Genomic DNA, 27821 nt, shown 5'->3' on the forward strand with positions numbered 1-27821 from the left:
CATGTGATGTAGGCGTCAAAGGTTGGATTTACTACTTGCTGAATTTAGTTAAATTCTAACTTATGCAATATCCAAAGCCTTCTCAATGCTTATAAAGTCATTATGTTAAAACAGCGCTAGAAACACAGACAGATAAGAAGACAAGCATAAATTGCGCTGAACTGACCAATGAGGTTTTATTCATGAAGCATGTCTTTACATACACAGACAGCGATAGAAAGTGAACAACCAAATCCGTCGGGTGATATAAAATGTCACCTTCTCCCTTCCAAAAAGCCCTTTCCTTTGCATGAAGTATTAAGGAAGTGCTGCTCACACATGTTTCTTTACCATCTGCTATGTTTACTGCCTCAATAATTTCTCTTGCTGTTTGGTCTCGGTTCGGCCTATTACTTCCGTGTTTTGGAAGCACGGTTCACACTTGCAGTCCTGGCAATGGTCAACACAAGATTCCCGTCCCTTTTCTGCTCTAAATTGTTATTGTGCTCACGGATCCTATCATTTAAACAGCGCCCCGTTTGACCAACGTATGCCCTTCCACATGTCAACGGAATCCTATACATAACTGCTTTTTCGCATGCGACCGCTTTGTGTTTCTTTTTACACCCACTGACGCTCCTTCCTGGGAAGGCTATTATTTTGCACAACTTTTCCAACTTGTCTAGTGCGAAAAAGACCACCTTTGTTTGCACCCAAGCGCCAATTCTCTTCAAGTTATGCGACAGCTTGTGGGTGTATGGAATCACGACTGCCAGGTGGAAGAAAGCAAAAGAAAGTCGTGAGGTAGATAGCTCTGTCCACAATAATACTCATCCTCTCGGCTCATTTGAGCTGCTGCTATAAAGAAATACACAATTCCAACAAAGTATGGTATGTAGTAGGTTGTACTTAAATGCATATTAGAAGAAGTGTCTGCAAGAAAAGAATATTGTTGATGTTTGTCATAAGCAAGAAATGAAATATTATAATTAAGAACCAGACTGAACACCACTGCACCTCGCAACAAAAATATATACACGTTAAAGAAAACGTTAAACCATTCACTTACGTTCTTCCATGAAGTTGCCAGAAATAGTGAATTTATTCCACTTTAAGCAATCATAAACGCTGCCTAGCAAGCAGAAAACGATATTATAAGGATTGAGAGGGCTTTGGATATTGCATAAGTTAAAATTCAACTAAATTCATAAAGTACTAAATCGACTTTTTGATGGCTAGAGCTGTAGCATATGACAAATGCTGTAGGGGCGGGCTTCGGTGTCGTTCACCACGTGGAATTGTTTAACATGCAGCCAAATCCCACAGCCGAGAAGTGCCTTTCGAAACAGTCGGGATCGAACCCCCCCGTTCTCGGAATCAACAGTCGAGCGCCCTGCCGTTGAGATACCGCGACAAACGTTTAACAGCACAAAAATAAAATAAAAAAGTAACGAATGAAAGGTACTCAGAAAACTCTATCGTGGATATAGAAGACACAGAGTGGCTTGTTCAAAGTGGAGTTTGCTATGCAGCAGTATGCCGTCGCATGTTTCAGTAGCTGCGGTATTCCAAACAAAAACAGGAATATACGTTTTTTGAGTGCTTAAGTTGTACTGATGGCAGCAATTTTTTTTTCTTTGACAAAGCACCTAACGACAGCACCGTTTTGTTTAAGACATCGCTTGTCGAAGAATCTCAAGCGCCGAAGACTGTGACTGATAATGTCCTTTCCAGCATGACATACTCGATACGAACAAATATTTTTTTTAATGGAGCGTGAGGGTGATAGTCTGTTCAAGTTTGTTTTGCAAGAGGCAGATAGGAAAGCAAAAGCGCACAGGGACCGTGAAACAAACAAAAAGCACTCTCATACACTCCGCATGCGCGCACGTAAATCACTGCGGGCTGGCACGCGATGCGAACACGCATCCACACCTACTCATCTAGCCCCCGTAAATGCGGCGGCAGCAGGTGCCATCAAAGCGCCTCCTTTACAGTAATCAAGGACTAGGAAAGAAATGAGTGTTGAAGGACAGTTATGAGGGATTATATTGTTATAGACTAGAAAGAAGAAGCGGGCAGTGGTGTGGGCAGGAACAAGCGCTAGCCCCACTTCCCTTATTACAAAGATCACCTCATCGCCGTCGATCATGGTGTCTGTTCACTGGCTTGCCATCCCATAACAATATAGAGTAGGCTAAGACTGCAAATATATAAAAACATGTCTCAAATTCTTTATTTCAGCACACTGCAAAATTTAAATACTACACAGAAAGCTTACCATGTATCATAATTGTCGGCCAATTTTTGTGTACACATGATTGAGTCCATTACTGTTCAACAGTAATGATAGCAGCAGCATGAAGAAGAAAACATGCATGCACAAAGGATTTCAATGGTTCCCAAACCGCTTTCAAGGGTGACCAAAAGAATGCAGAAACGTTAATGCACAGGCTGGCAAGGGCACAGGATACTTTTTTTCTGAACACTTCGAAATTTTTGCAATTTCAAAATGAACCATGCATGGCTAGATTTCAGCCGTGGCTCATTAGCTATAGGAGTCCCTTGATTAACCCGAAGGAGCAGGCAACTACAGTACATTGATCGGTCAGCTCGCGGCTGTGCACCCTTTCTTTTTACTACCATTCTTCTGGCTCGAAGCTTCACTGAGCTGCCACATACCAGCATAGCATTCAATGGGCAGTGAGAGGCAAGTAGGCTGGGCGGCCACAATTGACATATACTAAACAGCTAGTTAGCAACATATTCTCAGCGACTCCCATCTCTGGAAGCAGAAACCACAGTAAGAACCTGGCCATTTTGCCGACAATTATCCCCAAATGGTTCCTACATCCACTATGGAAGCTAGCCTCTATCCCTAAAGGTGGTGTCTATGACACCATGTGCCAACTATTTATGAGAGGACTCATACAAAGTTAGTCTAGATAGAGAGAGATTACCTTCTGATGATATCAAATATACACATTCCATCAAAAACATACATTTGCAGAGGTACTATCTGGACTAACCATGACGATTTTATAGAAAAGTGAGCCGGCTGCTTCGGCAACACTCAGATGATTAAGGGTAATATATTTTTTGGATCAGGCAACTATCAAAAATGACATATGGATATTAGAATGCAATGTGCAAAAATTAAAATCAACAAGAAGCTCCACTACCCCATTCAGCAGTGGCGCCGTAAGCGGCCATGTAAATCAGAACACGCCCACAAACCACCACGACATCATTACACTTTATGTAACGTCACAAAGGTAAGCTTTGTTGCATAGAAGACAAATACATTAACTGTGTACTCCTGAGTTAAAGAATGACTTTGCATGCCTAGTTAATATGCAAAGTGCCGAATCCAACAAAATAAAATGCTGTTGCTTATATGCACTTGTTTTCCTTCTACTTCGGTTTTCTTATTGTTCTTTTTTGTGCCAAAGATACACCTGGTTCTTACTTTGCTGTGGAAAGGTAGGGTCAATTAAAGCTAAGTAAAATTATTCGGCCTGCAACAATACACAGGTGCCAAGGCCAGGAATTAAGCTTCAAAATTGTACTCCAAAGTGAGACGCTATGGCCGCTCAAACAGTGACGGGACAGACTCTTATTGTAAAGCCGAGTTACCATGCAGCGACTGAAATCAGTGTTCCTAAAACGAAAAGCAAAACTAAATCCACGGATACAGCATTATAAGCAACATTTAAAAACGTGTCTGCATTTTCAAATGCCTACAAGGAAGGCTAGAGAGACATGGCAAAATGCTGAGTAGAGGTTTCATGCTCTCTGCACAACAAACCTTGCGACCACAAAGGTACTGACTGGACACTTGCTCCAACTAAAACACACGTGATACCCAGTGGGAGAAATATGGTTTGGTTTTTGGGGTTCAACGTCCCAAAACGACTCAGGCTATGAGAGACGCCGTAGTGGAGGACTCCGGAAATTTCAACAACCTGGGGTTCTTTAATGTGCGCTAACATCGCACAGCACACGAGCGCCTTGCTTTTCGCCTCCTACGGAAAAGCAGCCGCCGAAGCCGGGATTCGATCCCTATCCTTCGGAACAGTAGTTGAGTGCCGTAACCACTGTGCCACCCTGGCGGGGCACTGGGAGAAATATGTATCCAGTATATCTGCCAACAATGCTACACTTTTGTCACTAAACTAATGCCCGTCATCACAACCATACATGGTTCAAGAAATCAATTGGATCCGTACCGAAGGAGACTTCAGGGGGATCATAGCATACAATGAGCTTCATAAGATATCTATTATTGACAGAAGTGCTGCCCTGCACTTCTGCACTTCAACATTTCATCACTATGTCAAAGGTGAGGATCATAACACTAGCTTTGGAATTTATAGCTGATGACAACATGTATTAAAACTATGACCACACTCTACATGCCGACAGGCGAGATAACTTTTCGTTAACAGCCCTGTAGAAATGTCTAAAAAGTGCAGAAAAACAAAATCATCAAAAAGAGTTATTAAAAAAATAGAATGCCATGTGAACAGCTGCCCATTCACACAAAATGGAAATAATGATAAAGGTAAACTTGAGATTACTGGGAAAACGAAGCCAAGTCATTAAGTCCGCACCCTGGCCTTGCTACAACAGACAAAAAAAAAAAAAAAAAAAAAAACAATCTGTATGCCTCGAAAACAAGCGGAACTGATACACCACACAGCTAATGCAACTGAAATTACAATTATCACATGGCGCAAGTTGCAGCTACAGTGTGAATTCCAATTTCATCGTATAGGTCTCTTCAGGTTGAGGCGTAAAGTGAATTTTGCTAAATGGACACGTTAATTAATACCTAGTTAATAATTTTGAAAAAAAAATTAAAGGTGACGTGTTCACTGTGAATAGTTACAGATACCTGCGTCAAGCACATTAAACGATGTGGACAGCGTTTGCATTTAGTTTTGGATCGTTAGAATGTCCTGCCGCGTATCTCGCCGCAAAACGTGCGTTCGAGCAGTGAACACGTTTGAGAAAAGACACACGGTTAATGGCTTAAAGCACTATCAAGGCTTTTCAATAGGGCCGCGAGAAACCGACGTTAACTGAAACCGTACTCAATCTTAGCAGACTAGCGATTTTCGACTAAAAGAAAAAAAAATGAACTAAACACACATGAAGACCGCTCAACGGGGCGCGAAAAGCTGAAACCGACAAGTGAAGCCACGCGCACCGCTGAGCGTAGCAGAGCTATGCAGGCGAGCGCTCGTTCCGAACCTGTCTCTCCACATGGCGCGAATCCATCATAAGAATGCAAAGACGTCCCTTACCTCCGGACGAGCTGACAGGGCGGCTTTCTTTAAAGTGGTTCTGAAAAAAGAAAACGAAGTAGAAGATAATGAGAAGCTGAAAAAAAAAAAAAACAAAAAAAAAAAAAGAAGAAGCTTTCGACACAGCTGGCTGGTCTCGGTCTACAGACCGGCCTACTCATGATGCAGTAAGAAAAGTTGCGCGCATGCACAGCTGTTTCGGCCGCAACTACACGGCGACTAAAACATGACAATGTGAAGGCACAGGGATATTAAAGAGCCATTCAATCAAAACGACCAAGACGAGTAAACACACGGCCCCAAAAAGAACCCGAGAAATGTTCGACACAGCTGATCGATACTGACAAGGTGAAAAGGCTTTTACTCGATGTTATACTTATAACACGGCTCACAGGCAGACGACCACTCTTCTAACGTTCAAGACGCGCCAGAGATGCTGAGCGACGCCAGCTCCGACCATGAAATAAGGAACCGGGTCTCATATAAGCTCCTTCACGAAAGCCGATTCTCCGGCAGCGCTCCCACGGCTCTCAGCACATGAGCTGCGGACGGCTACGGTGTCGCAGCCAATCGATGCGGCGGCCCGATATCTCACCGTTGAATCCATCATGCTTTTGTCATTGTCGCTGCGGCACAGAGGTGCGTTTTTATCGACAACCCAACACGGCTCCGTCGTACTACACAGCCCAAAACTACTGAAACTACGCCGACAACGCTGAACACGGTCCACGCTATCCACGCCACTCCTTTTGATTTCCTCCTTCAGCGACACCTGTTTTTCAGCATGCTCCGCTGACTCCGCTCCACCAGCTCCACAGGCCGCGGCAGAACAACGGATACAGACAGCAGTAAAGCATCAGTAAAGTATTCCAGCAAAATCAAATATGTTACAAGGAATAAATTTCTCATAATAAAAATTCAGCATTAAAATAGCACCTTTTGACCGTGAAGGTATTGTATGTTGAGAATAAATAAAATGTTTCCTCCGTGTCGGCCAGACGGGAATAGTCGATCCACGCCAATCCAATGCAATCACCTCGCCCCGCTGACGGTAGATTGTTCGTGCTGTGTCTGTGTAGTCTCTGTCGTTGTGACTGCTTTGTTTCTCTTTTATGCTGTTAAATTATTCGAAGCCTGTTTAGCTTCAAACACAGAAGAAACCATAATGACTGACTTCGAATGGCCATGGCAGTACAGCTTTCCGCCGTTCTTCACACTCCAACCGACACTGGCGACGAGAGAAAAACAGCTAGAGGCTTGGAGCAACCTCGTACTAAATTACTACCGAGCACACAAGGCATATGTGTTAGACATCGCCGAAGCCCTTGCTTCGCCGCTTTTCCACAACAAGGATATATCCCGAAAGCTTTCGGCGGACGCACTTCGTGAGATCCTGAAGTCGATGTCCTCGCGAGGACAAGTCGCCTGGACGGATAAGCAACAGACGCGTTGCTACGTTTTCTGGCGATCCCCTGAGGAGTGGGGAAAGCTAATCTACGACTGGGCAGACGGTGCTGGACAGCTAAACTCTGTATGCACTTTCTACGAGCTCGTACAGGGCGACGACACAGCCGACACCGAATTCGCTGGTCTTGATGTGGATTTGTTGCGACTATCCTTGCAAGCACTCGAGAAGCAAGGAAAGGCCGAGATGATAACTTTCGATGGTAGTGAAGGTGTCAAGTTTTTTTAACTCCCTTGTTTTCTGCCGAATATAAAATTCTGACGTGGATATCGCCTGAAGCTCAACGTCATGCTTGTACGATTCTGCCTCTACTTCTGCGCCCGCGTCATTAATATAAATGAATACAAAAAAAAGATGAACCAACTCGCCCAAACAAGAGTATTACTTTAAAAAAATTAGCGGGGTCTTCGTGCTGCAAATTCGGCGCACAAGATTCTCTAAGTTGCTAAAAATAAAAAAATGGTAGTGAAGTTCATGTCTTTGTCAGCCATTAATTGTAAATTATACTAAATATTTGAAGTTCTTGATAGCATTGACTGTGTAAAACAAAAACAGTTGTGGCAATGGCCAAGAGCACTTTGTAGCTGGTGACCGATGTTTTGTAGCAGGAGCCCAGTGCTGAGAAATAATGTAAAAATGTGAATTTGGTTTTTGTTTCTCTAATGACATTGTGCTGCACGAAGATTCGAATGCTGCAGGGCTCTACCTAGTCATCTTAGTCAGGCCTGCATATTTTAATGAGAGAGCATTCAAAACTCCGTTCTCCAAAAAATCCAACTGCGATGCTGTGAGCAAAAAATTAGCCGGGGTTTAGTCTGTTTAAACTGATCAAGACATGAGGAAGTAGTGTTTTGCATGGTTTGACTTGGCAGTTTAGTATTGAACGATTGGCACAGGTTTAGCAAAAGAAATGTATTTAGTATTTATTTATTTTTATTTTTTTTTAAGAACAGAAAGGTGCAGTATCTCTCTTTGTGGTGGACATCTAAACCTACAGTTAATGGCATAATTGGAGGTGCATTGTTGCAATCAATCCTCAAACTTGACTAGCAAATGAATGCTAAATTGTATGACACTACAAATTTGTTGTAAAGGGATCGTTGCATCACAATTTTGATACGAAATCAGGTGCATATTTTTGGTGCCACTTGGCGGCCACACTTTTTGTACACACCATGCGAGTCAATCAGGGCTTTTGCCTTAAAAATCGCAAGCTCGCTTGGTGGTAGTTGCCAGATGACATGGTTGGGCACTGTTTGGTTGCAGAGCTGTATGCCATCACGTGACCACTTGCCATGACCAAGTTGGCAGGAGGTGCCAACTTTGGAAGCTGCTTTGAGATAGGTGGGCGAGGTTTGAATCGAACACTGAACCCTTGGATCCAGAGTCAGATATGCTATGCAAGCATATTCGTATGGCCTGCTTAAAGAGGGGCTTTATATCCTATGTTGGGTGGTCTGTGATATAATGCAATAACTTAATACTGTATGCTACTGAATACATGTCAGATAGCAGAAGCACAAACCAAGGAATTGGCGATTAAACTAGTGGCAAAATGTACATATGCGAACCAAGATCAGCAGGGTAGCTGCTGCAAAAGCCATTGATACTATTGCATCACACCCTTAAGAACAGGGCTTAAGTGCCCCCAAATTTTTCTTTTAATGAGTACAAATTTACTGTTAAAAAAGAAATTACTTTTTTATTGTTAACAGCATAAACATTTTTGCAAAAGTTGTAAATGCCGAGCAACATCCATATCAACTGCTTTTTTGATATCACTTTGGCCTAGATTTAAAAATGGATATGCAACTGCGCTGCTGCTCTGCAGCGTTAACACTCTCAAATGATTTCAATTGAATGAACTGGGTTAAGCAAGGCCAGGATGAATAAACAGGCTATGGTCAAATGGTCATTCTAGGATGGACGTGGCCACTTTGCTTTATTCGGGTTATGTTACAGCAGGAACACAACCATGCCATTGCCGTCTCGTGGCTTAGCAAGGGCTTTTGCATAGTCCAACATGGCCACGCCTTTTGGCCATGTGTGTCCCACACACTTGGCGGTTTACTCTTCAAATGTTTGGAATGAAGAAACTTAGTTCAGACTTCCTTGCAGTGTAACCGTCCTTGCACAGTGTGGCACATGACATCCACTAATTGTGCGAGTTTAAGATCATGCATACTCATGTGGCTCAATTTAGTTATAACTCCTATTTATATGAACTCACTTTCCATAATAGAGGTTCTAACGTGGTTCTACTGTACATATGAGCCAAAAGTTTGAGAAATAACGAAAAATGCAGCAATGTTGACAATTCTACTGTGCTGACGCCCCTCCAATCGAGCTGTTGGTATGGCTCCCTGCCTTTGGTGCGAAAGCAACACTCAGACAGCCAAAGCGAGACCTCGGGTGGCCGCAGCTATGCCGTGAAGAGGCGTAGCTACTGTCTCCTCATAAAAACATCAGCCTGCCATGACATTTGACTTCACATTACCCCTATGCCACGGGCAGGAGCTGCCAACTCGGGTCGCTCCTTTCATATGGGAGGGTGATATCAGAATCAGCCAGCCAGAACCACTTGCATTCTCGTTACCCCTACGACATGCAGACACGTCCATATGGCTTGATTGAAGCGCGACTTTATATGTGGGCTGGTAGCTTACGCTCTCGCATCATACCCTTAAAGGATGAGCTTAAGTGTCCCCAATAATGTAGCACCTTACACTGATAGGACGTGATAGGGGAATAACGTAGCAGGCAAAAGAAGCTTCCACCATTGCTTTCACAATTCAACTAGGGTTAATCAGAGCTAAACCACAACTAATTTCTTGCATTGAACGTATGGCATATGTGATGCTGCTTCATGAGCAGCGATTAATTTAGCAGGACCAAAATGTAGTACTACTTGAGGCTGTTAAAAGCAATTTTCTCTTTGCATATGCATTTTCTTTGTTCGTTAAGGACAGTGCTGGCAGTACTGCCACAACAGCTTTACAAAACACAGGCACACCTTTTACTAACAGTTAGCAGCGGAAGGTAACAAAGTGAAATGCAACAGGTTTTGATTCTGTTGCCCATCCTTTTCGTGAAAAAGCAAACCATGCCTAGGCAAATTAGGTAGCAGCCAGAGACAGAACAAGAAAGGTGGCACAGTTTTGTTTTGATTTCAGTTTGCCAAAAGGTGGTTGTAGCATCATAAAGTATGAGATCATGTGAGGTTCATGAAAGCAGCAATGTAATAGCTCTTCGCCCGTATCATTACAGCTCATGGTGCAACTTGACTTACGAGTTAACATGAATTAAAACTACAACGCCACAAATATATTGCAGCGTCTCTATTCATTACACAAGCTCATACTCACTTGTGACGTCAGAATCTTCATTTGGCAACCTGAAACCTAAACTGAAATTACAGAAATAAAAATCCTGACAAATTTGTTTTGTGCTGGCAAAATGAATGTGGTGATCCATGCATACTAAAGCCACACACCCTTCCAAAAGAAAATCATACAAGAAAAAAATTTGATGACTCTCAAACAGTTAAAAAAAAAAGAAAATATAAACAGAGTAACTTCAAAAAAAAAACAAAAAACAAAACAAACGAGCCTTGCTCTTTCTCATTTAAAAAGTAGTTCGGAGTTTCAGGTGGCAGTCTCAGCACCTTCGCATTCTCCTCAGCTCTAGGTCACTGGAATAGAGTATTTCTACACAGCGCGCAAAAAACGAACAGAAAAGAAGACATGCACAGACAAACCAGCACTTTGTGTGTGTGTTTCTTCCCTGGTCTTCGTTTTTGGTGCTGTGCAAAAATGCTTAACGCCCAACAACTTGAACAGTATTCAGTTCTGCTGGAATAGTGCATTGGAACAGCCTTGGCGCAGTCTTAAAGCAATGGTGCAGGTTGGCACATTTGGCACAGCATTGCCATCAATGCAGCAGCATAGTTTTGCGTGCTTGCGTCTTTAGTGCCTGTAATACTAAATGTCAAGTATTTTCCATACCGAGATGATGCAGTGTAGTGTGTCTTGCAGTCTGCTAATACCTTGCAGTCCCAAAAGTGGTTTTTAAGCAAGCAAAGAATTGCAGTGTGGTAAACTTCAGGTTAGCATTGGTCGCACTCGAGACGAGTTTTGCACATCAAAATTTATTTTATCCTCTACACTGTTTCGTACTGATACTCAGTGCCTGCTGCAGAGCATTGTGCAGCAGGTGGAACGTCTCATCAATGTTCTCAGGTTGTTGAAGCTTGGAATGACTAGGTGACTGTGTTTCTTCCAGCCACTCTTGGAGCGCAGAGAAAGTTTCCTTCAGCATTTCATACAGGTCATCATCTGCAACGAAATTTATCGCAACATTAAGCCAAAATTGCCGGAGAACCACAGTAAACATCAAACTGGTTGGTCACTCAGTGCTTAACGGTGTTCATTAGATAATATTTATAGGCAATCAATACACCAAAAAAAAAAAAAAAAGCACACAAATTCAAAGCTACACTTCCACCAGCCACACACTGAATACATCTACAAAAACGAATGTGTAGTTAAGGGTTTGCTGCTATGTTTTTAGCAATTTCATTCTGTGCCCCAATTAGAAGCTCAACAAACAAAGTAATAAGTTAGTAAACACTAATACCACCTTTGAGATATCATGCTTAAAATTGCTTACAGGTTCTGTAGAGTCATTAAAACGTTGTCGAACTTGCATGCAGACAAAGGTGTGAGACAGCAATATCTTCACAGAAGACAAACATAAAATGGCTGATGCTAGCTACAGCGGCATGATTTTGGCACCATGGTCATAGATTATTACAATGATCAAGCACTTCGATGCACCTCAATGATTGATATAAAGTTACGCGCTCCTCAAATTTGCCTGCATGGAAATTTTATTCTTCAGCAATCCAAGCAGTCATCATGATCAAGCATGCAACGATAAAGCACATACGCCTACTTTTTGCATCTAACCTGCACATGATGCAAATCAGTGAATGATGAGCCTGAGACCGACCACGACAAACTGAATGCTTTATCAACCGTTTATCAAATAAAGGCAATTCTGAGGGGTACTGGAAACAACTCTTTTTTCATAAACAAAGTATGTAAACAACCCTGGTGCAGCATATACCAAAATGTAGCTATTTAAATGTTCCTTCAAAGATGTACCTACTTAAGCACCATATAAACATGAAAAAAAAAAAAAATTCAATGCCAACTTTTGAGGAAAAAAATCACAATATGTTGAAATATCATGAATATAAAACAAAATGGTAATATATAGTTGCGGATATACAAGAGGTGGTGCAGCAAAGCCCCATTGATGTGCTTTAAAAAATGCAGGAAAAAACATATCCTGGAAAATGTGAATGTATGATCTAAACTGCATGATTTGAAAAATGTAAATGGCAAATTAGGTGCAAAGGCATTTATTGACACTTTTACTTCATAAAAATATAGGTCAGAATTTCCCTGCCTAACTTATGAAGAGTCCCTGTGTTATTTCCTCCAGATTTCAATTCAGTTCGCATTTGCGTTGTCCTTAATATGGAAGCGATTTAGCAACCTATCTGGTACTTTGACAGCAATGGCGAGCTGAGATCACTTCCTAGTTCCTAAATGCTTCACCTTCTTACATCAGTTCACAGTTGAAATGGTGTTGCTGTGGCCGACTCTTGCCATGTTCTTGCTCTTCACACTGCGTTACCCAGATATGGCCTGCTTGTATGTTAGTGCATAGCTGTTCTAAATATTTCAACCCCTTTTGCATAAGGCATCACGAAGAAATCACTGCGCCTCCTCTCTTCAAGTCCTGTTTAAGCGGAAACAGTCCGCTCGCATTACCTTCATCCCCTTGCACATAGGCATAGCAGAAAAGCCACCATGATAGGCGGTCGCCACTGCTTTTTAGATCATAGCACACGCTCCTGGGCTCAGCCCACTCATATGGTGGAACCTGTGCTGTCGATTACTAAACATATTGTAATGTAGATACACGCACACAAAGAGTAGATGTATTCACAGCTATTTACAGAAGGGTAGCTGACCACAGCACAGATGAACAACTTCAGGCCAGCGGCGCCCAGCACGAACCACACACACTTCGTCGCCCTCACGTTCCACACACGAGCACAGTACTTTGTCCTCGTTGTCCCTTGACATAACTCCCGGTGCTAAGTAGAAGACGGATCAGGTGCATGATACGACTGAAGGCGAACTACGCGAACAATGTCAGCGGCAGGGTGGGTGGATGACGGAGAATCAAGGGGGGCAACCTCATATGTCACGTCGGTCACTTGACGGAGCACACAATAAGGGCTGTTGTACTGACGAAAGAGTTTCTCGGAAAGACCGACACGCCGTGAAGGAGACCAAACGATAACGAATGACCCTGGAGCATAGTGTACTGGGCGATGCCGGTGATCGTAAGCAGACTTCTGGTAGGCCTGGGCGGCGGTGAGACGGTCTGGGGCGATTTCGCAGGCCATAGTTGCTTGGGCAATGGCGTCACGTGCATACTCTATGGTCAAGACCAAAGATGGTGGCAGCAGTGTATCCAATGACAATGCAGCATGTCGACCAAATAGAAGATAAAAGGCAAATAGCCTGCGGTGTCATGCCGCAACAAACTATAAGCAAATGTTACATAGGGCAAGGCAATGTCCCAATCACGGTGGTCGGGTGCGACATACATAAATAGCATGTCAGTCAGGGTCCTGTCCAGGCGCTCGGTAAGCCCGTTCGTTTGAGGATGGTACGCTTTAGTGAGCTCATGCTGCGTGGAACAAAAAGTAGCACCCACGGTCCGTCAGCAATTGGCGTGGAGCACCGTGGTGAAAGATGACATTTTGTAACAAGAAATCGACGACATCGGTGCCGCAACTGGTTGGTAATGCATGCCTGATAGCGTACCGAGTGGCGTAGTCAGTAGCAACAGCAATCCAGCGGTTGCCGGAACTGGACGTCGAAAAAGGTCCGAGGAGGTCTAGTCCTACAGGATGAAAGGTTCCAAGGGTACGTCGATAGGTTGCAGAAGGCCAGCAGGCAGAGTGGATGGGCGCTTCCTGCGTTGACAGAGGTTCGCAGCTGGCAACCTACAGTATAGACCGGGCCAAAAGAAGCAGCGTCGGACCTGATCATACGTTCGTGAGACACCGAGGTGGCCGGCGGTGGGCAGGTTATGTTGTTCCTTGAGGACAGATGAGCGGAGACTCTGGGGGACGACAAGCAGGAGCGGAGGTCCGTCAGGGCGAAGGTTGCGGCGGTCACGAGATATCAAAGGTGAGAAGTGGAACAAGGCAGGAAGGCGTAATGGCGTCAGCGAGAGAAGCGCATACAAAAATCCACTGAAGCGGAGGAAATGCTCTTGCTTCCCTCTCCCTCTCTCACTCCCGAGACGCTTTCTCCCTGACTCTCCCTTTCCCGGGCCCAGAACCGAGAGGAGAGATGCCCTAGAGAGAGAAATTCAAGAACTGCGACTGGCAAGGTCGACCGCTGCTCCGTGACGTCACCGAGAATTGCCTTCTATTTTCTTACTTTTTTACCTCCTGCACAACCGGCTCAACGGCACGACACATCACGAAGACACCAAGTCAAGCGATGCAATCAAGCAACCTTTCGCTTTGCGGGAGAGCAGACGATGCTGTGAATGCGGCAGTCAGCCAAATTTTGTCCTTATTTTCACACAAACATTTGCCTGAAGGCGTAAAAATCTCCCGATTGATACATTATTTTTCATTTGGTGCAAAATCAATTTGCTATATCCGCTGACTTGCGCTTATTTACTTCGTTAAAACTGGACCCAAATTGTATTGAAAATGCAAAAATGGGAATGGGAAATTGAACTTCCCTCGTTATAACCGCTATTTCGCTATAAGTGGCTTCGCTACAACTAGGCTAGACTCGAATATAACAATGGGCAGCCACTGCACCATCATGTTTGCCATGTGTTCTATGGTAAAATAGAGCGCTTATGACAATGGTGTCATATTATATTCTCGGTTATAACAATCAAATATGGTCACTGAAAGTCCACAAAAACGCAGAAACGCGGCGACCACAAAAGCACGCGCGTATGCGGAGACGTCGATGCAGCGGCAATATAAGAAAACAAATTGGGAAAGAGTGCGTCGAGTTGTCGAGTGCACTGGGGAAGCTTGCATGTTGCGGAGATGTGAGGAGGACGGAGCGCTTCCTCACACAGTGGAGGAGGGAAGGTGTAAAGTGCTGCTAGACATGGCCGTTCTGATGTTGAGCGCTCGAGTTCCCTCCGAGCAAGCATCGGAAGCAGACACATTTCTCGATAGCTCCAGTGCCCCTCGCCGCAAATCACGACCCATCGCCCCGAGCGGGGCTCCAGTTTCTCGGAAAAGCGTCTGCATTTGGTGAACCTCGCGCTGCCGTGGCTGTGAAAGCCGGCCTCCCGGGACTGCACGTGTCTGCGAGAAAGCCCCAGCCACTGCTCCATCGCCTCTACATCCAAGCTCATCCAGCTGTGGCCACTGCCTCACGCATCGACTTTTCGGAGGATGCACTATGCAGTCCCAGGAACAAATATTACCACCGCGGAGCTGGTTGACGGCACCTAGACGGCATTGACGATGCAGCGTCAGTACCGCCGCCCCTCAACATCGAAATCGACTGACCAGTCGGCCAACACTCTACCTGCTTGCCCGGCGGCGCAACCTCATGCCCGACTTCCCCCACAGCAAAAGCACCAACCCATCCCACGCCTACCTGAAGACGACTATAAGGTGGTTCTTCGACCACAAGGGTCACTAGACCTTCTTGCTGTAGGCCCGGCCGGCCTGGCCATGGCAACTTACGAAGCCGCCAAGGCTGACTGTAGATTAGCAATAACAGCTGACCAGGTGAGAATTCACCCAACGAATAATACTGTCATGATCAGCACTCCAGACCAGCATCGTGCCGCTCAGTATGCCCAAATCAAGAGTATTAGCATCGCATTGACCACTACTCCAGTTGAAACTTACGCCCCGGCACCTGACAACTCTGTACGTGGGGTGCTTTACCGTGAGTACAGCCACGAAACAGACACCGAGATCTTTGCCAAGATACGTGCTCGCAACCCCGACCTCCCAGTGGTGGTGGCGCGCCACGCGGGCGGCACACGCCATTTCGTCATTACGTTTGGCAACAAAGACCTACCCCGCTTCGTGTGGTACCTGGGCTTCATTTTCGAAGTCTTCCCTTTTAGAAGCAGACCGGAGGCCTGTTTCAACTGCCGCAGGCTCAGACACCGCGCAGATGTGTGCCTACAGCCACGAGCCACCCACGCAGGGGCAGGTGCCTTCGTGTCAGGCCTCATGCATCAATTGCAAAGGCGGTCATCCCACGGGAAGCCAGAACTGTAAATATCGCTTCACGTAATCAAAGTCAACTGCATCGGTGCATGATGCTTCAAAGTCCCCCAGCCCCGACGCTTCAGAACATCAATCACGACCTCAAACCTGCACTACGCCAAATGTCAAGCCGTTCCACCTCGCATCCTCTCTGCCTCTACCCGACGGAGCAGTCCATTTTGAGGGTGTGCTGACCTTGGTACGCTGCACTATCCTCCCCTTTTCCCCTTTGCTTTTTCCAGGCCCCTGCTTTGCGGTTGCATGTATTGAGGCAGGTGTGCAGCAGCGTTCGTGCACGTGTCTTTCTTGAGTGGTTCTCCTAGTGTGCCATTATCGTTGCCACAATCTTGTTCACCCTGGATTTTCTGTGAGCAGCAATGGAGGATCCTCCTTCAGGAAGCGCGAAACAACCGGCGAAGAAGAGGAAGCAAATGGCAATACTGCTAGAAGTTAAGCAGAACATTGTGAGCACAAGCACGGCATAAAAGTGTGCGACTTGGTGTGTAAGTACGGCCTGACGCAACCGACAGTATCAACAATCATTTGCAAAGCGCTCAAGTTTGAGAACGAAAGAGATACCAGTGCTGCCCATGAAATGGATAACGGCCGGAAAAGGGTTCGATAAGGGGCCTAAAAAGACGTATAACAGGCGCTCTACCAGTGGTGCTTGAACGTCCATGCAGCGAACCTGCAAATTAGTGGCACGTGGTTGGATTCAGTGGTTCAAGGAGAGACATGAAATCGTCTACAAGGCAGTCGTGAGCGAGGCAGGATTGCTCGGTGTCGACGCTAGGCAGAAGAGGCTTGAGGAAATGCTGCCCTGCATCCGACACAGACCGGGACCTGTACAATGGGAACAAGACTGGGCTGTTTTTCCAGATGCTACCATCAAAGACACACGCTGTCAAAGGCAATCCCTGTAAGGGCAGCAAGCAAAGCAAATTGCACGTGACCATTTCCTTGTGAGCCAACATCAACGGCAACGACAAGTGGCCCGCCTTCGTCACAGGGAAATCCATGAATCCCCACTGTTTTCGTGGCTCAGCGAGGATCCTGGTTCGCTATCGTCATAATGGGAAAGCAAGGATGAAGCGCGGACTTTTCCGCAAGTGACTGGTTGAGTTTGACCAGCGGATGCAGTGTGAAGGCAGGAAGGTGGCATCAGTGCTCGACAATTGCACTGCGCACCAAACAGCTCGAAAGCTCTCCGCACGTGGAAGATTTTTTTCCTCCCACCTAACACCGCTGCAGGCTTGCAGCCTGTGGATGCAGGCGTGATTGCTAGCTTCAAGGCACTGTATCGCCGACGTGTTTTGAGCAGGCTCACGCTGAACCTCGATATTTTTGTCCGAGAACTCCGACCGGCGCCAAACTTGAGGATCTTGCTCCTGATGGCAGTGCAGTTCATGTTTGAAGCATGGGCAGGAGTAAGCTCCTCCACAATCATGAACTGCTTAAGGAAGGCAGTCTGATGATACAGTCAGATAGATGTGCAGCTGACAGACAAGGCTATTGACACAGCAGTCACTGGCGTGGAAGACGGTGACAGTAGCGGCGACGATGAACCGAAACCTGTGCAGGTTGCGTTTCACCAGGAGACTGAGAATTATAGACTCCTTGCGGGACTTTGTTTTTGCTAAGAACCTTCCACTGCACTATGCTCAGCAGTTGGATGTCCTGCAGAAAGATGTCAGCCAGACTGCCGTGAAACAGACAATGCTTACGGATTATGGGTTTCTTCCCACTACGAAATAAAAAGCGTATGCTATATTGTCCTCATTAAACGTGTAGTTCATAATGCTTTCTTTGTTTTTTCTGCCTAACCCGGTTATAACAATTATCTGCAATATAACAATGATATTTCCATGGCATTTCAATATTGTTATAAGTGGGTTTGACTGTATTATTGGGCATGACATGTGGGCTGGTTAGTCAGGCAGCATGTTCAGGTGAGGAAAGAAATCAGTAAACACACCATTGATGAAGTGATGCAAGCTTTGATGGCCATAGCAATACTTCACAATCATAGTTATACAGAAGCAGTAACAACAAGCAAAACCTATTGCTGTGTAAGCAGGCAGTCAGATTCATGCAAGAGTTCTCTGTGCGCAAATGCAACGCACACCCTGCCTAACCGTGCGCATAAAAATGCAATGTAATTTTTGTAGAAGCTTCTTGCGATAATACTGAAAACTGGTTGAAAGTAAATGCACATGGGTATTGGCCTGTCTTTAGCAGGCATGATCCACTTTCGTGAGCTATCAGCCACACACATGTGATGTGGCAGGTGTGCCTGGCACCTGTTGCCAATTAACTGCACATGTGCGACATGGGCTGGCAGCCCGTTTTCAGTCAGTGAAGTGAGAAAGAGATGAATAGAAGAAGTGATGCCCTTGTGTAGTGTGGGCATGCAAAAGACTCAGATTCGCTGCCAAATTTCTATTTTACGCCCATTTTAATTAGAAGAAAACACACCTTTAACTATCCTTTTCATGCCACTACAAGACAGCATTCAAATCGGCCAGTACCTGGGATAGAAGAAACCATTTCCTCCCCGTTGGCCTGGCCCCCATCCCCGTTAGCCTGGCCGCCAGTGGCTTGCCGAACACTGCTGACAAGTGTCACGGCCGAGCCTAAGGTCCGCCAATGGTCCCTCGCTGGCAGTGGCGACCCCTCTTGCTTACGCAGCCAGTCCACCAGCAACGACTCGAGCTTCTCACTGCGTGGCACTAAGAAAAAAAAAAAACTTGTTATTAGCCCCTCACTGTCATCATGAAAAATGCAACTAGCAACAAAGCTCACTTGCAGAATAATCCTATGTAATCCCACAGCTCCTGTAAGCAAGTTAAATGCAGGAGCAGGTTATATATTAAAGACCTAGGACTTCGTAATGAAAGGATGATTGAAAAACTCCAAAATAAATATTCAAAGGGGGAATAGTGAAAAGCTCATACAGGGTATGTACAGACGAATTTCAATGTGTATGGTTCACTATACAATTCAATGTTTGAGGATGCAAACAATATGTTTGCGTGACATACTCATGCAGTTATGAGAATCCTTTGCAAAGTTTGGCTAGTTACTAGATCCTCATTATTACTAGTCCATGGAACAAAGAAATACACAGAGCATGCATTGTACTAAGTGTCCTGTGAGCAGTGTGCGTGCTCTCAGCTTCTTCGTCTGTCAGTGGTTCCTACAGCAGCGGCAAACAATGAGCACTTTTGATTCCAATCATATCACGTACCCATCTCTTTCAACTGTGTTTATATTTTAATTCGACTGTATTGAAATAGCAGTTTTTTTTGTTGGTTTGTTTGCTTTTTTTTCGTTACTTCTTAGTCGTTTACATTCTTACTTGCAAACTTGCCCAGCTTCCAGTTTTATTGCTTTATTTTATTACAAAAGTTTACACCTAACATTCAATGCCAAAATTTACTTTTGTAAATGCTCGTTACCATCAAAATCTAAAACCAAACAAAGTACCAGCCCAATCACACACAGTCCTTTCTCTGCTTTGTGGCCAATGACAAGAATTATGAACTTGAGTGTTACCAATTGATCGCAGGCACAAGCAATGAAATTTCTGCTCCTGTAATAGCTAAGTCCACCCCCCCCCCCCCCTCCCCTCAAGAAACGTGACACGTCTCTTGACACGTAAGGCAACAATTTTGCCTTTTTGCTAACGTACCTCGTCGGCTACTTTCTGAAACACATGCACAACTGCACATGCCTAATGAGCAGATAAAGCATGCGAATAAAATACCAGCATTGCAATTGGTGAAGTTTCAGCTTACATTGAAGATTTAAACTATGGTCACAGGCATTTCACTTGTCTTTGCATTTTCTGCATGTCGATCACCTCTTCCAGCTGTGACAGCAGAATCTAGTTGTGCATCAACCAAAGCTGCCAGCTTCTGTCAAAATTTTTGTGACCAATGACAGTGCACGCATGTACACCGGTATTGGTGACCACACTCTCCTGTTGCTGGAACTATTGAGTGCAAGGGCCTCAGTGCTTTCATCTGACTTTGTTGGCTCCATGGGACATTTGCAGCACTACATTTTATCAAGGCGACTATAACCTACTGATTATGCTGCACTGATGTTCTCTACATGTCAAAGCTTGCAATGTCAGCCAAGGGTCTTCATAACATGCCAAACAGAATGTAATCAAAAGAAAATGACGAACAGGAAACATTCACCCACAAAACCAGAGTACCATTCCTCTGTGCAGCACTTACAGATAAACCTTTTGGCATCCGTCTCAAAGTCCATCACATGCAGCAGGTGCCAGAATGCGCCCAGAGAATCATACTTTCCTCGTGAGCTGCAAGCAAATGCAAAAAATACAGGACTGAACAGAATGCAAAATTCATGACCTCCTCTAACTATAGGCTGATATTAAGCAGGAGAGGGAATGTTTCACCCGTTCTTGGTCAGTGTAAGCGATGCACCCACCTCAAGTAGCAGGCAGCCGTGAACAGAGCATCAATGAAGTTTTCATTCACACACAATTCACACAGCTCAGCATCCTCATCCAAGACACAGTCCAGGACTTGCAGTGTGACCTTGAGCAATTCCTCTGAAAAAAAGGAGGAAAGGTAACAACATGGTAAAGAGAATGACAATAGTGCATTGCAAATTTTACTTATGTACTAGGCATTTCAGCTAACATTTTCAAGAACCATATTATAAAAATAAAGAGCTGAAAATAGAAAAAAAAATATTTGCAGGAACAAGCTTTCAGCCTCGAGAAATACAATTTACTGCAACTCATCTATTTAAACAAGTATAGTAATTAACTAAGACAACTTAACTTTTATTTAACGCAGTATAGCTGTAAGTACCACAGGGAATTTGATGCCGTGGACATGACGATGACATGTCAGTTTTTGAAATGACAGAAAAACTAATTTTCTAAAGCCCTATAAAGCGAGAAACCCCAGCGCTTTTTTGAGCACAAAATCAAAATTGAGCGCATTAAGAGTGCAGGAACCTCGGTGCAGGCATGACGTCTGCTGTTGACATGTTGCAGTGCTTGTGGTGCCCAATTCAAACTGCAAGCGGTATTTTAACACCTTAAGTAAAATATTTCATTTCGCAGCTTGGTGCAAACGAAAGCACTGCGACAGTCAACTGCATGTCCGTCATTTTTGGAGCCACTTAAAGTGCATGACTTGGCACAGCAGAGCAGGCAATTGAAATTTTGTGCCATAGTCACTGTATGTGAGAATTGGACGTCCTTGCACCTAGCTTCCTCGCATCCAATGCACTTAGCTTCAGTTGTGAGCAGAAAAAAATGCTGATTTCCTCACACTGTGGGAATTTAGTCGCAGAATTTAGTTGTTCGTTGTTTCAAATACTGATAGGGCATTATTGTGTTTGTGCCTTCAAACTTCCCACTAGCAGTAACAATTGGACTGTATCAATTAAAAACCTAATAAAGAGATTTAGTTCACTGGTAGCTTAATTAAAAGAACTCTGCCGTAAACGGTCGGCCGATGTTGAGAATTTGTTCCTAGAAATTCTTTTTTTCCATTTTCTACACTTTACCTTTAGGAACTATTCCAAGTGTTCACTGAAACACCCCAGTATTTAACCCCCCCCCCCCCCCCCAAAAAAAAAAAAAAGCAGACAAAGCAGCAAAGGTGCATTTGCACAGTTTTGCCTTGTTTCAACCAGATGCATGCAAGAAATCGGGGCAGCATCTCTGCACTGACTTCTCTGGAAGGGAATTTGCTGCACTTATTTTGAATGCTGGAGGTGTCCCTGCCTGCTGCTGGAAACTAAGAATGAAAAGTTAGATCCGAAGATACACCTCATTCAGTCGAAAAGCCATCATTGTACCCTAGTTTCAACTCGGGTTTTATCAGAAGTGTTCGGAACGTGGTACGAGAAATGGAGGCCAGTAGCTGCAGTGTCCCTTCCCTTATGGCACAGCTCAGGTGTCCACTGGATACTGTGATAGATTATGTGCCTTTTCTCTGCTATTAAACAATTTACACATTAAGTTTAGGCTTACGGCCAGGTAGCAAGTCATACCTGGCCGTAAGCCTAAGCCTTCATTTCCCCAAAAATCTACTTAAAATGCATTTGTAAAATTTGCAGAATGAAAAGGTGGTGTTCAAGGTTCTATTGCACTCACCATTCAAGCGAAGCTTGAGCGTCCCACAATTTTTTATTTTTATTTTCATAATCCTATTACACTCGTAATCCAAGTGCCCACTGGCCCAAAATGACAAAATTGTGGCCAATAGATGCCAAAGTTAATTTCAGTGACCAATAAATTTAGTGGCCATTATTAACCAAGAGAAGGTAAGACTATTGAAATTTCAAAAAATACTGAAAGCAACATCACATTCGTGTTTAAAGGCCCACTGTCCACCCTCCGGTCGAAAATATTTTCTTCCCTGGTGACTGTGAGACTTCGCCCCTAGAACTCGAGGCCGCAAAATGTTTTTGAAAAGAGTAACTAATAACACAGTTACAGCCACCGCAATCACCCGATTCTGTCATGCTTCTCTCCTTCCGTTCCCTCGCAAAGGTTTTTCACTCTCCTGCCTGAGGTCGTCTAGCCTCCGCAAGACAAATTCCCCTTCCTCCTCCGCGTTTGGCGGGAGGTGGGGCGTGGCACTCCACGAGCGCAAAAAAAAAAAAAAAAAAAAAAAAAAAAAAAAAAAAAAAAAAAAAAAAAACGCAAGAAAGAAAAAAAGGGGGGGGGAGCGCGTATTGCTGGATTCAGTCTGGCCGTGGCGAGGGAAAAGAGCGCAGCGAGCGGTAGACACCCATCCTTCTCCCGTCAGTCAGCGAGACGGACCAATGGACGTCATTCTCTGAAAGTACGTCATAACTGTGGCTCGACGGGCCAGCGCAGAAAACGGAGAAGCTGGCTTCCCGAAAGAGAGCATGAGAGAGCTTTGATTTGTATTTTTGATGCTTTGCGGCGCGCGTGTCACTGTAGCATTTTGCACAGACTATCTCTGGTACCTAATCAAAACACAGGGCTCCTTTGCTTAAAAGGTCCTTCGCTGGACAGTGGCCCTTTAACTAGGAAAAAGAACACCCCCCAAAAAAAGACCAGGCATTTTCTGCCATACGTTAACACAGTGAATTTTTGTTTGCTCACAGCTCATTTTCTCACAATGTAGTCAAAATAACAGCCCAGCAGATGTTCAGGCATAAACAAGCCTTTGCCACTTTTGTTGTGCACTACAGCGGTGCTTATGCTATGCATGTTTTTGCCTCTCTAGGTGCTCTGTGACAGCCAAGAACCAGGATTGCAGCTGCACTGACAAGAGACAAATTCCTCCAAAATCATGTTCACTGCTGCCCAGCATGCAAGCATAATTGATGTTGAACTATGAATCCATCCTAGTTCCTCTTTACACACAATTTAACATTACAAAAAAGCACTCGGCATCACGCTGTGTAGCTTAATCATCAGCCTAACGCAATGAATTCCTGCTGGGTGTCATTTGATAAACACGCTACTCTACATGCATATTTCTCTGAGACCCTTGTGGCCATGGGGCAGCAATGAATGGCTAACCCTGAAAAAAATTAAATGGGCACTCGGAGCACCGAGATTACCGTTCTAGCGAATACATTACGAAACCAGTAAAATCAAGCGACGAAATCCTTTTAAGCGACATACTTTTACAGGCAGGTTCAAAGCTCTTTATTTAGAACGAAACTAAGAAGGCTGATGGCGAATTAAACATTTTCTGATTACTTGCGCTTGAATGTGGGGGCATACAAAACTTTATCGCTGCTCAAATAGCTTTTATTTTTCATGTCAATACAGAGTCTTTAAGTATCTTTCCGCACAACAGTTGTCGTTGTTCCTCAGGCAATCGGTCCTATTTTTATAAAAACAGCAACTATATATTTTTTTTTTTTTCAAAGTATGCATAACATCACAATGATCTCTTTTCTGTCCAATAAGTTTTTCTGTCTCAGTGCGGAGGGGCTTGAACTTTTGTTAACAGGGTTAACAAAACAAAGATGGGTTTCAAAAAGCTGCTCAATACTTAAATGAACGAGGCTGTTTTGGAAATGGAATACTACTGTTGCTGTGCAGCACAACAGCTGGTTGGTCAAACCTTATTCAGCAAGAGCTTCATCAAATATGAAGCAATGACACATATGTCGCAATTTGCACAAAGAATGAAAAGGCGAAAAACAGCAATAGCAACAAAATAAAACTGATCGTTCGTTCAATGGTGCATTAGGCTTCCACAGTGTCTCGCTTGAACAGCACCGTCAAGTTCTTGTCATGAAATGGTTTTGCTCGACAACCAGATCCCATTTCTTCTTACCAGAAGATTTAATACACATGGCTGTCTGTGAAGTGCAGCGTTATTCATGTATGAAACAATTCAAGATGCAAACAAACTTTATTAACAACAAAACAACAAAGGAAAGCTTCATACTTCTTCACCAAATACAAACATTACTGTTCTGGCATTTTGTAAGAGCACAATTTGGAACAATCCATCAAGGAACAAAAGTGGATTAATATCAGAAGATGACAGACATGTAGCAAGCATGCCCTTTTTGACCATGTGTCTTCATGGCAGTAGTTTCAGGACAATGAGGGCCTGGGAAGGTTTTTTCTTTAGGATGTTTATATGTGGCACAAAGGTGAGCTTTCTTTAATAATGCCTCAATATTTATGTTCTTACTTAACAGGTAATGCAGTTTGGCTGTAGTAGTGCAATGCAAAGTCAGTCTGTAGGCCTTGTCTAAGAAAGAACAAAACAGCCGCTGTATTTTTGTGGGGAGAACTGGCATCAATTTCTGCTTACCTAAATTAAGAGCTTATTCACTGTATTCGAGTCACACAAGTTTACATGCTGGAGAAAGTGGACAAGATAAATTTATCAGCATAATGATAGGAATGGTCTGAGCTTCCAATGTGTAGTAAAATTTGTTTCGGAAGTTAGTTCTGTGCTTGCAACGAGTAATTAAGACTGCCACTCAAAACCAACAAAGTGAGTGCTTGAAAATAAATGGCAAAAAACTGTCCAAGCTATCCACTGTCGATACGAGAAAAATATCTTGATCAAAGAAGACAGTTGGTCGAGTTAGTGCATTTACATTGTTACGATGACTGCCAAAGTGTCTCGTCTTTTGCATTTTTCAAGGAAATTCAAGACTGCTTCCTGTACTGTACTTAAGCACTGAACTTGGCATCATTCCAGTGTTAGAATATGTTTGTCCAACATGAGATTCTTTCATACATACTCTCATAGACAAGATGGAAAGAGTAGAGAAAGGGGCTGCAAGGCTTGTTATAGGGAACTATAACTTTTCAATAAAGAGCTTAGAAATTTGAGAAAGTTCAGGTTGGACCTCTTTGTCTACCTAAAGAAAAATATTCAGGCTGAAATTCTTTCTTATAATTTGTAAAACATTTTTCTTTATGTTCGAAAATATTACAGAATTGCTGTAGTGCTTAGCGCTCATCATAAAGTCCTTTGTGTTATTAGAAGGATGATCAGGAGAAGCAACACAAAAGCAGGCTGTGTTTGAAAGAAAGAAAAAAGTGACATGGCACGATGACTACAGATAGACTTGCCATTTATAGAGTTTTCCAGGATGAATGTTATGCCTGAGAGGCAACTGTCAGAAGAGTGAATGGCTTGAAGCCACAATGGCAGTGACTCATCATTTGATAGGCATATGTGGCAGAGCCTAGAAGAAAAAAAAAAAAGAAACAAACCATATGTAACCGTTCAAAGACTAGCATGGTTATTTGCAGCTGTTATACTGCACTGGACCAGGACAAATTTTTCTTCAACTGCAAAGCTTCTGTGAAAGCTGTATAGATTTCCTTTGTATTCGTAAAACTTCTCCTGAGCAGACAATGAGAAATTACTCCCTCATTACTAATTCTACTATATACAGTCAAATAAAATCTCTGAAACAAGCATTGCCTCAACAAACTTTTCAGAAAACTCGACAAAATCCCTCATCAGAACATTGCATCTGATATGAATGCGTTTTAAGCCTATCATTTCAACAAGCTACGACAGTCAGTTCAAGAAACAGTCTTGAAAGTGCTAATGTATAGTATGATTCTGTGGTTTTCACAGTGCCATATGTGAGCTCACTGCCTTGTTCTCTCGGCCCTTGCACTCTATACAGTTGAACATCCAAATGAGGTGCCTGGAGCTAGCACTAAGCAAGTTACAAAAACCACACATTCAAGTGTTCCAACTATGACAAACTTCCCCTGTACTCCTAGACTGTGTGCTACACCAGTGCCCATTAAAGAACCACAAGCAATCCACATTATTCCACTGCCCTCCACAACTGCACCTCTTTCCCTTCTCTCATTTTTATTCCCAACATGGCACGGTTGAGGCGCCAGTTGGGAAGCGAGATGGTTACAGTGTCCTTTTCTCAAAACCAATTTCTCATTTTCAGGTCAAAATGCACCACTTCAGGTGCAAAACTGTGCAGGTTAGAAACTCTTGCAGCATCACAATTTTGCTTCGAAAAGGGAGCTCATATGTAGCCAGAGCAGTAAATGTTTGTTATAAAGGAGTACTATTACCCCTAAATTTTGGTGGCATGTATTTTTCTTTTCATGAAGAATAAGACATCACTATACATGAATCACTGCACGGTATTCACTAAGGGCCTCTAAGCAATTTATTAGATTTTTCTCTCATAGTGCGCACACTGTACCCACTTTAGTGGTGCACTTCCTACAGCTATGCAAGCCCAGCCGGCGTAGTAGCAGCCCACCGATAGCTGCGAGTGCAACTTTTCGAGAGATGCACAAGCGAGCACCCGCACGCCTGTCAAAAACTCAAATATAAAAGCTGTTTCTTCACTCGTCATAATTCGGTGCATGAAGGAGGGTGGTTTTAGCATTGTAGTGAATCAGAGCAATGAAGGCGCAATATTATATATTTCATCTTTCACGTTACCTATACAGAGCTTGAATGTCACAGCCATCATTGGGCTGTTGAAATAGAAACCAAAATAGGTCAAAAAAAGAGGTTCAATTATAAATTAAGCGGTTGAAGACAAATGCCACATGGTGATCTGTGCACAGTAACGGCTTACACATCATTACAAAGAATAAAGCATGCAACCAAAAATAAGAATCTGTACTCCTTTAAAACACTGTAACCTATATAGTATTAGGATATACAGCCAAACTTCGATATAACGAACCTAAATGTAACGAACTTCGCTATGTAACACATTTGTTTTATTTCCCAATCACTGCCCTATCGAAAACAATGTGTTTCTTTTTGCGATTTAACGAAGCAATTTTATGCCGCACTTTTGATTTAACGAAGTCCTCGCATATCACATGCATGTATCAGCAGCCACCTTAACAGACAATGACGTGAGAAGTTTAGTCGAGACACACCGCATTTTGCATTTCCCCGAAATCGACGCCAGTTTGAGGGGAGGGTTCAACAGACGAGAAGAACTAGACATTTTTTTTCACGATAGTTGTCCTCCTTCCACCTTTCAGTCATCAAAGAAAGCATGCAGTGAGCCGCGATTATGATGCAGGCTTTTAGCATCGTTTGCTTATAAAGGCATTTACTGCTACACACGTTTGAATGATTTTATGGCAGCAGACAGCGCCCACCCCAATCACCCCACCCTCCCCATTCACCCCACCACGAGCTAATGCACACAGAACGCACACAGTGAAGTTTTCGCTGTGCATAATCTT

The 27821-nt window shown here is 43.8% G+C and overlaps 3 protein-coding genes across 6 annotated transcripts in view; 1 reads left to right on the forward strand and 2 right to left on the reverse strand.

The window, feature by feature from the left end:
• Positions 1–6104, reverse strand: part of Orp8 (Oxysterol-binding protein-related protein 8) — a 99463-nt gene extending 93359 nt beyond the window's left edge. For 2 of the 3 annotated variants that reach the window (XM_084602239.1, XM_084602237.1), the window contains exons 1-2: positions 5884–6104; positions 5289–5328 (exon numbers count right to left, since the gene is read on the reverse strand). Coding sequence is in view for 1 of the 3 variants with exons in the window: in XM_084602238.1 (XP_084458364.1) it covers positions 5289–5328; positions 5884–5898 (55 nt within the window). In the remaining 2 variants the exon portion in view is untranslated. The remainder of the gene's footprint in view (positions 1–5288; positions 5329–5883) is intronic. The other variant, XM_084602238.1, reaches the window with a different exon arrangement.
• A 187-nt stretch (positions 6105–6291) lies between these two features.
• Positions 6292–7228, forward strand: Vps25 (vacuolar protein sorting 25). The gene has a single exon (XM_084602251.1). The coding sequence runs from the start codon at positions 6454–6456 to the stop codon at positions 6979–6981; it is 528 nt and encodes a 175-aa protein (XP_084458377.1). The 5' UTR covers positions 6292–6453; the 3' UTR covers positions 6982–7228.
• Positions 7229–10858: 3630 nt separating this feature from the next.
• The window catches only part of LOC146191739 (protein saal1), a 31474-nt gene continuing 14511 nt past the window's right edge, over positions 10859–27821 (reverse strand). For both annotated transcript variants that reach the window (XM_084602255.1, XM_084602254.1), the window contains 5 exons: positions 25695–25810; positions 20573–20696; positions 20356–20441; positions 18640–18840; positions 10859–11087 (listed from right to left, as the gene is read on the reverse strand). In XM_084602255.1, coding sequence (XP_084458381.1) covers positions 10906–11087; positions 18640–18840; positions 20356–20441; positions 20573–20696; positions 25695–25810 — 709 coding nt within the window. In that variant the 3' untranslated portion in view covers positions 10859–10905. The remainder of the gene's footprint in view (positions 11088–18639; positions 18841–20355; positions 20442–20572; positions 20697–25694; positions 25811–27821) is intronic.

The sequence above is a fragment of the Amblyomma maculatum genome, chromosome 4 (assembly GCF_055883805.1).
Source record: "Amblyomma maculatum isolate TAMU_Amacu chromosome 4, ASM5588380v1, whole genome shotgun sequence".
Classification (NCBI taxonomy): Eukaryota; Metazoa; Arthropoda; class Arachnida; order Ixodida; family Ixodidae; genus Amblyomma; species Amblyomma maculatum.

What these genes read in the sequence shown, in the direction of transcription:
- Vps25 (XM_084602251.1), top strand. Translation starts at nt 6,454, where the DNA reads ATGACTGACTTCGAATGGCCATGGCAGTACAGCTTTCCGCCGTTCTTC.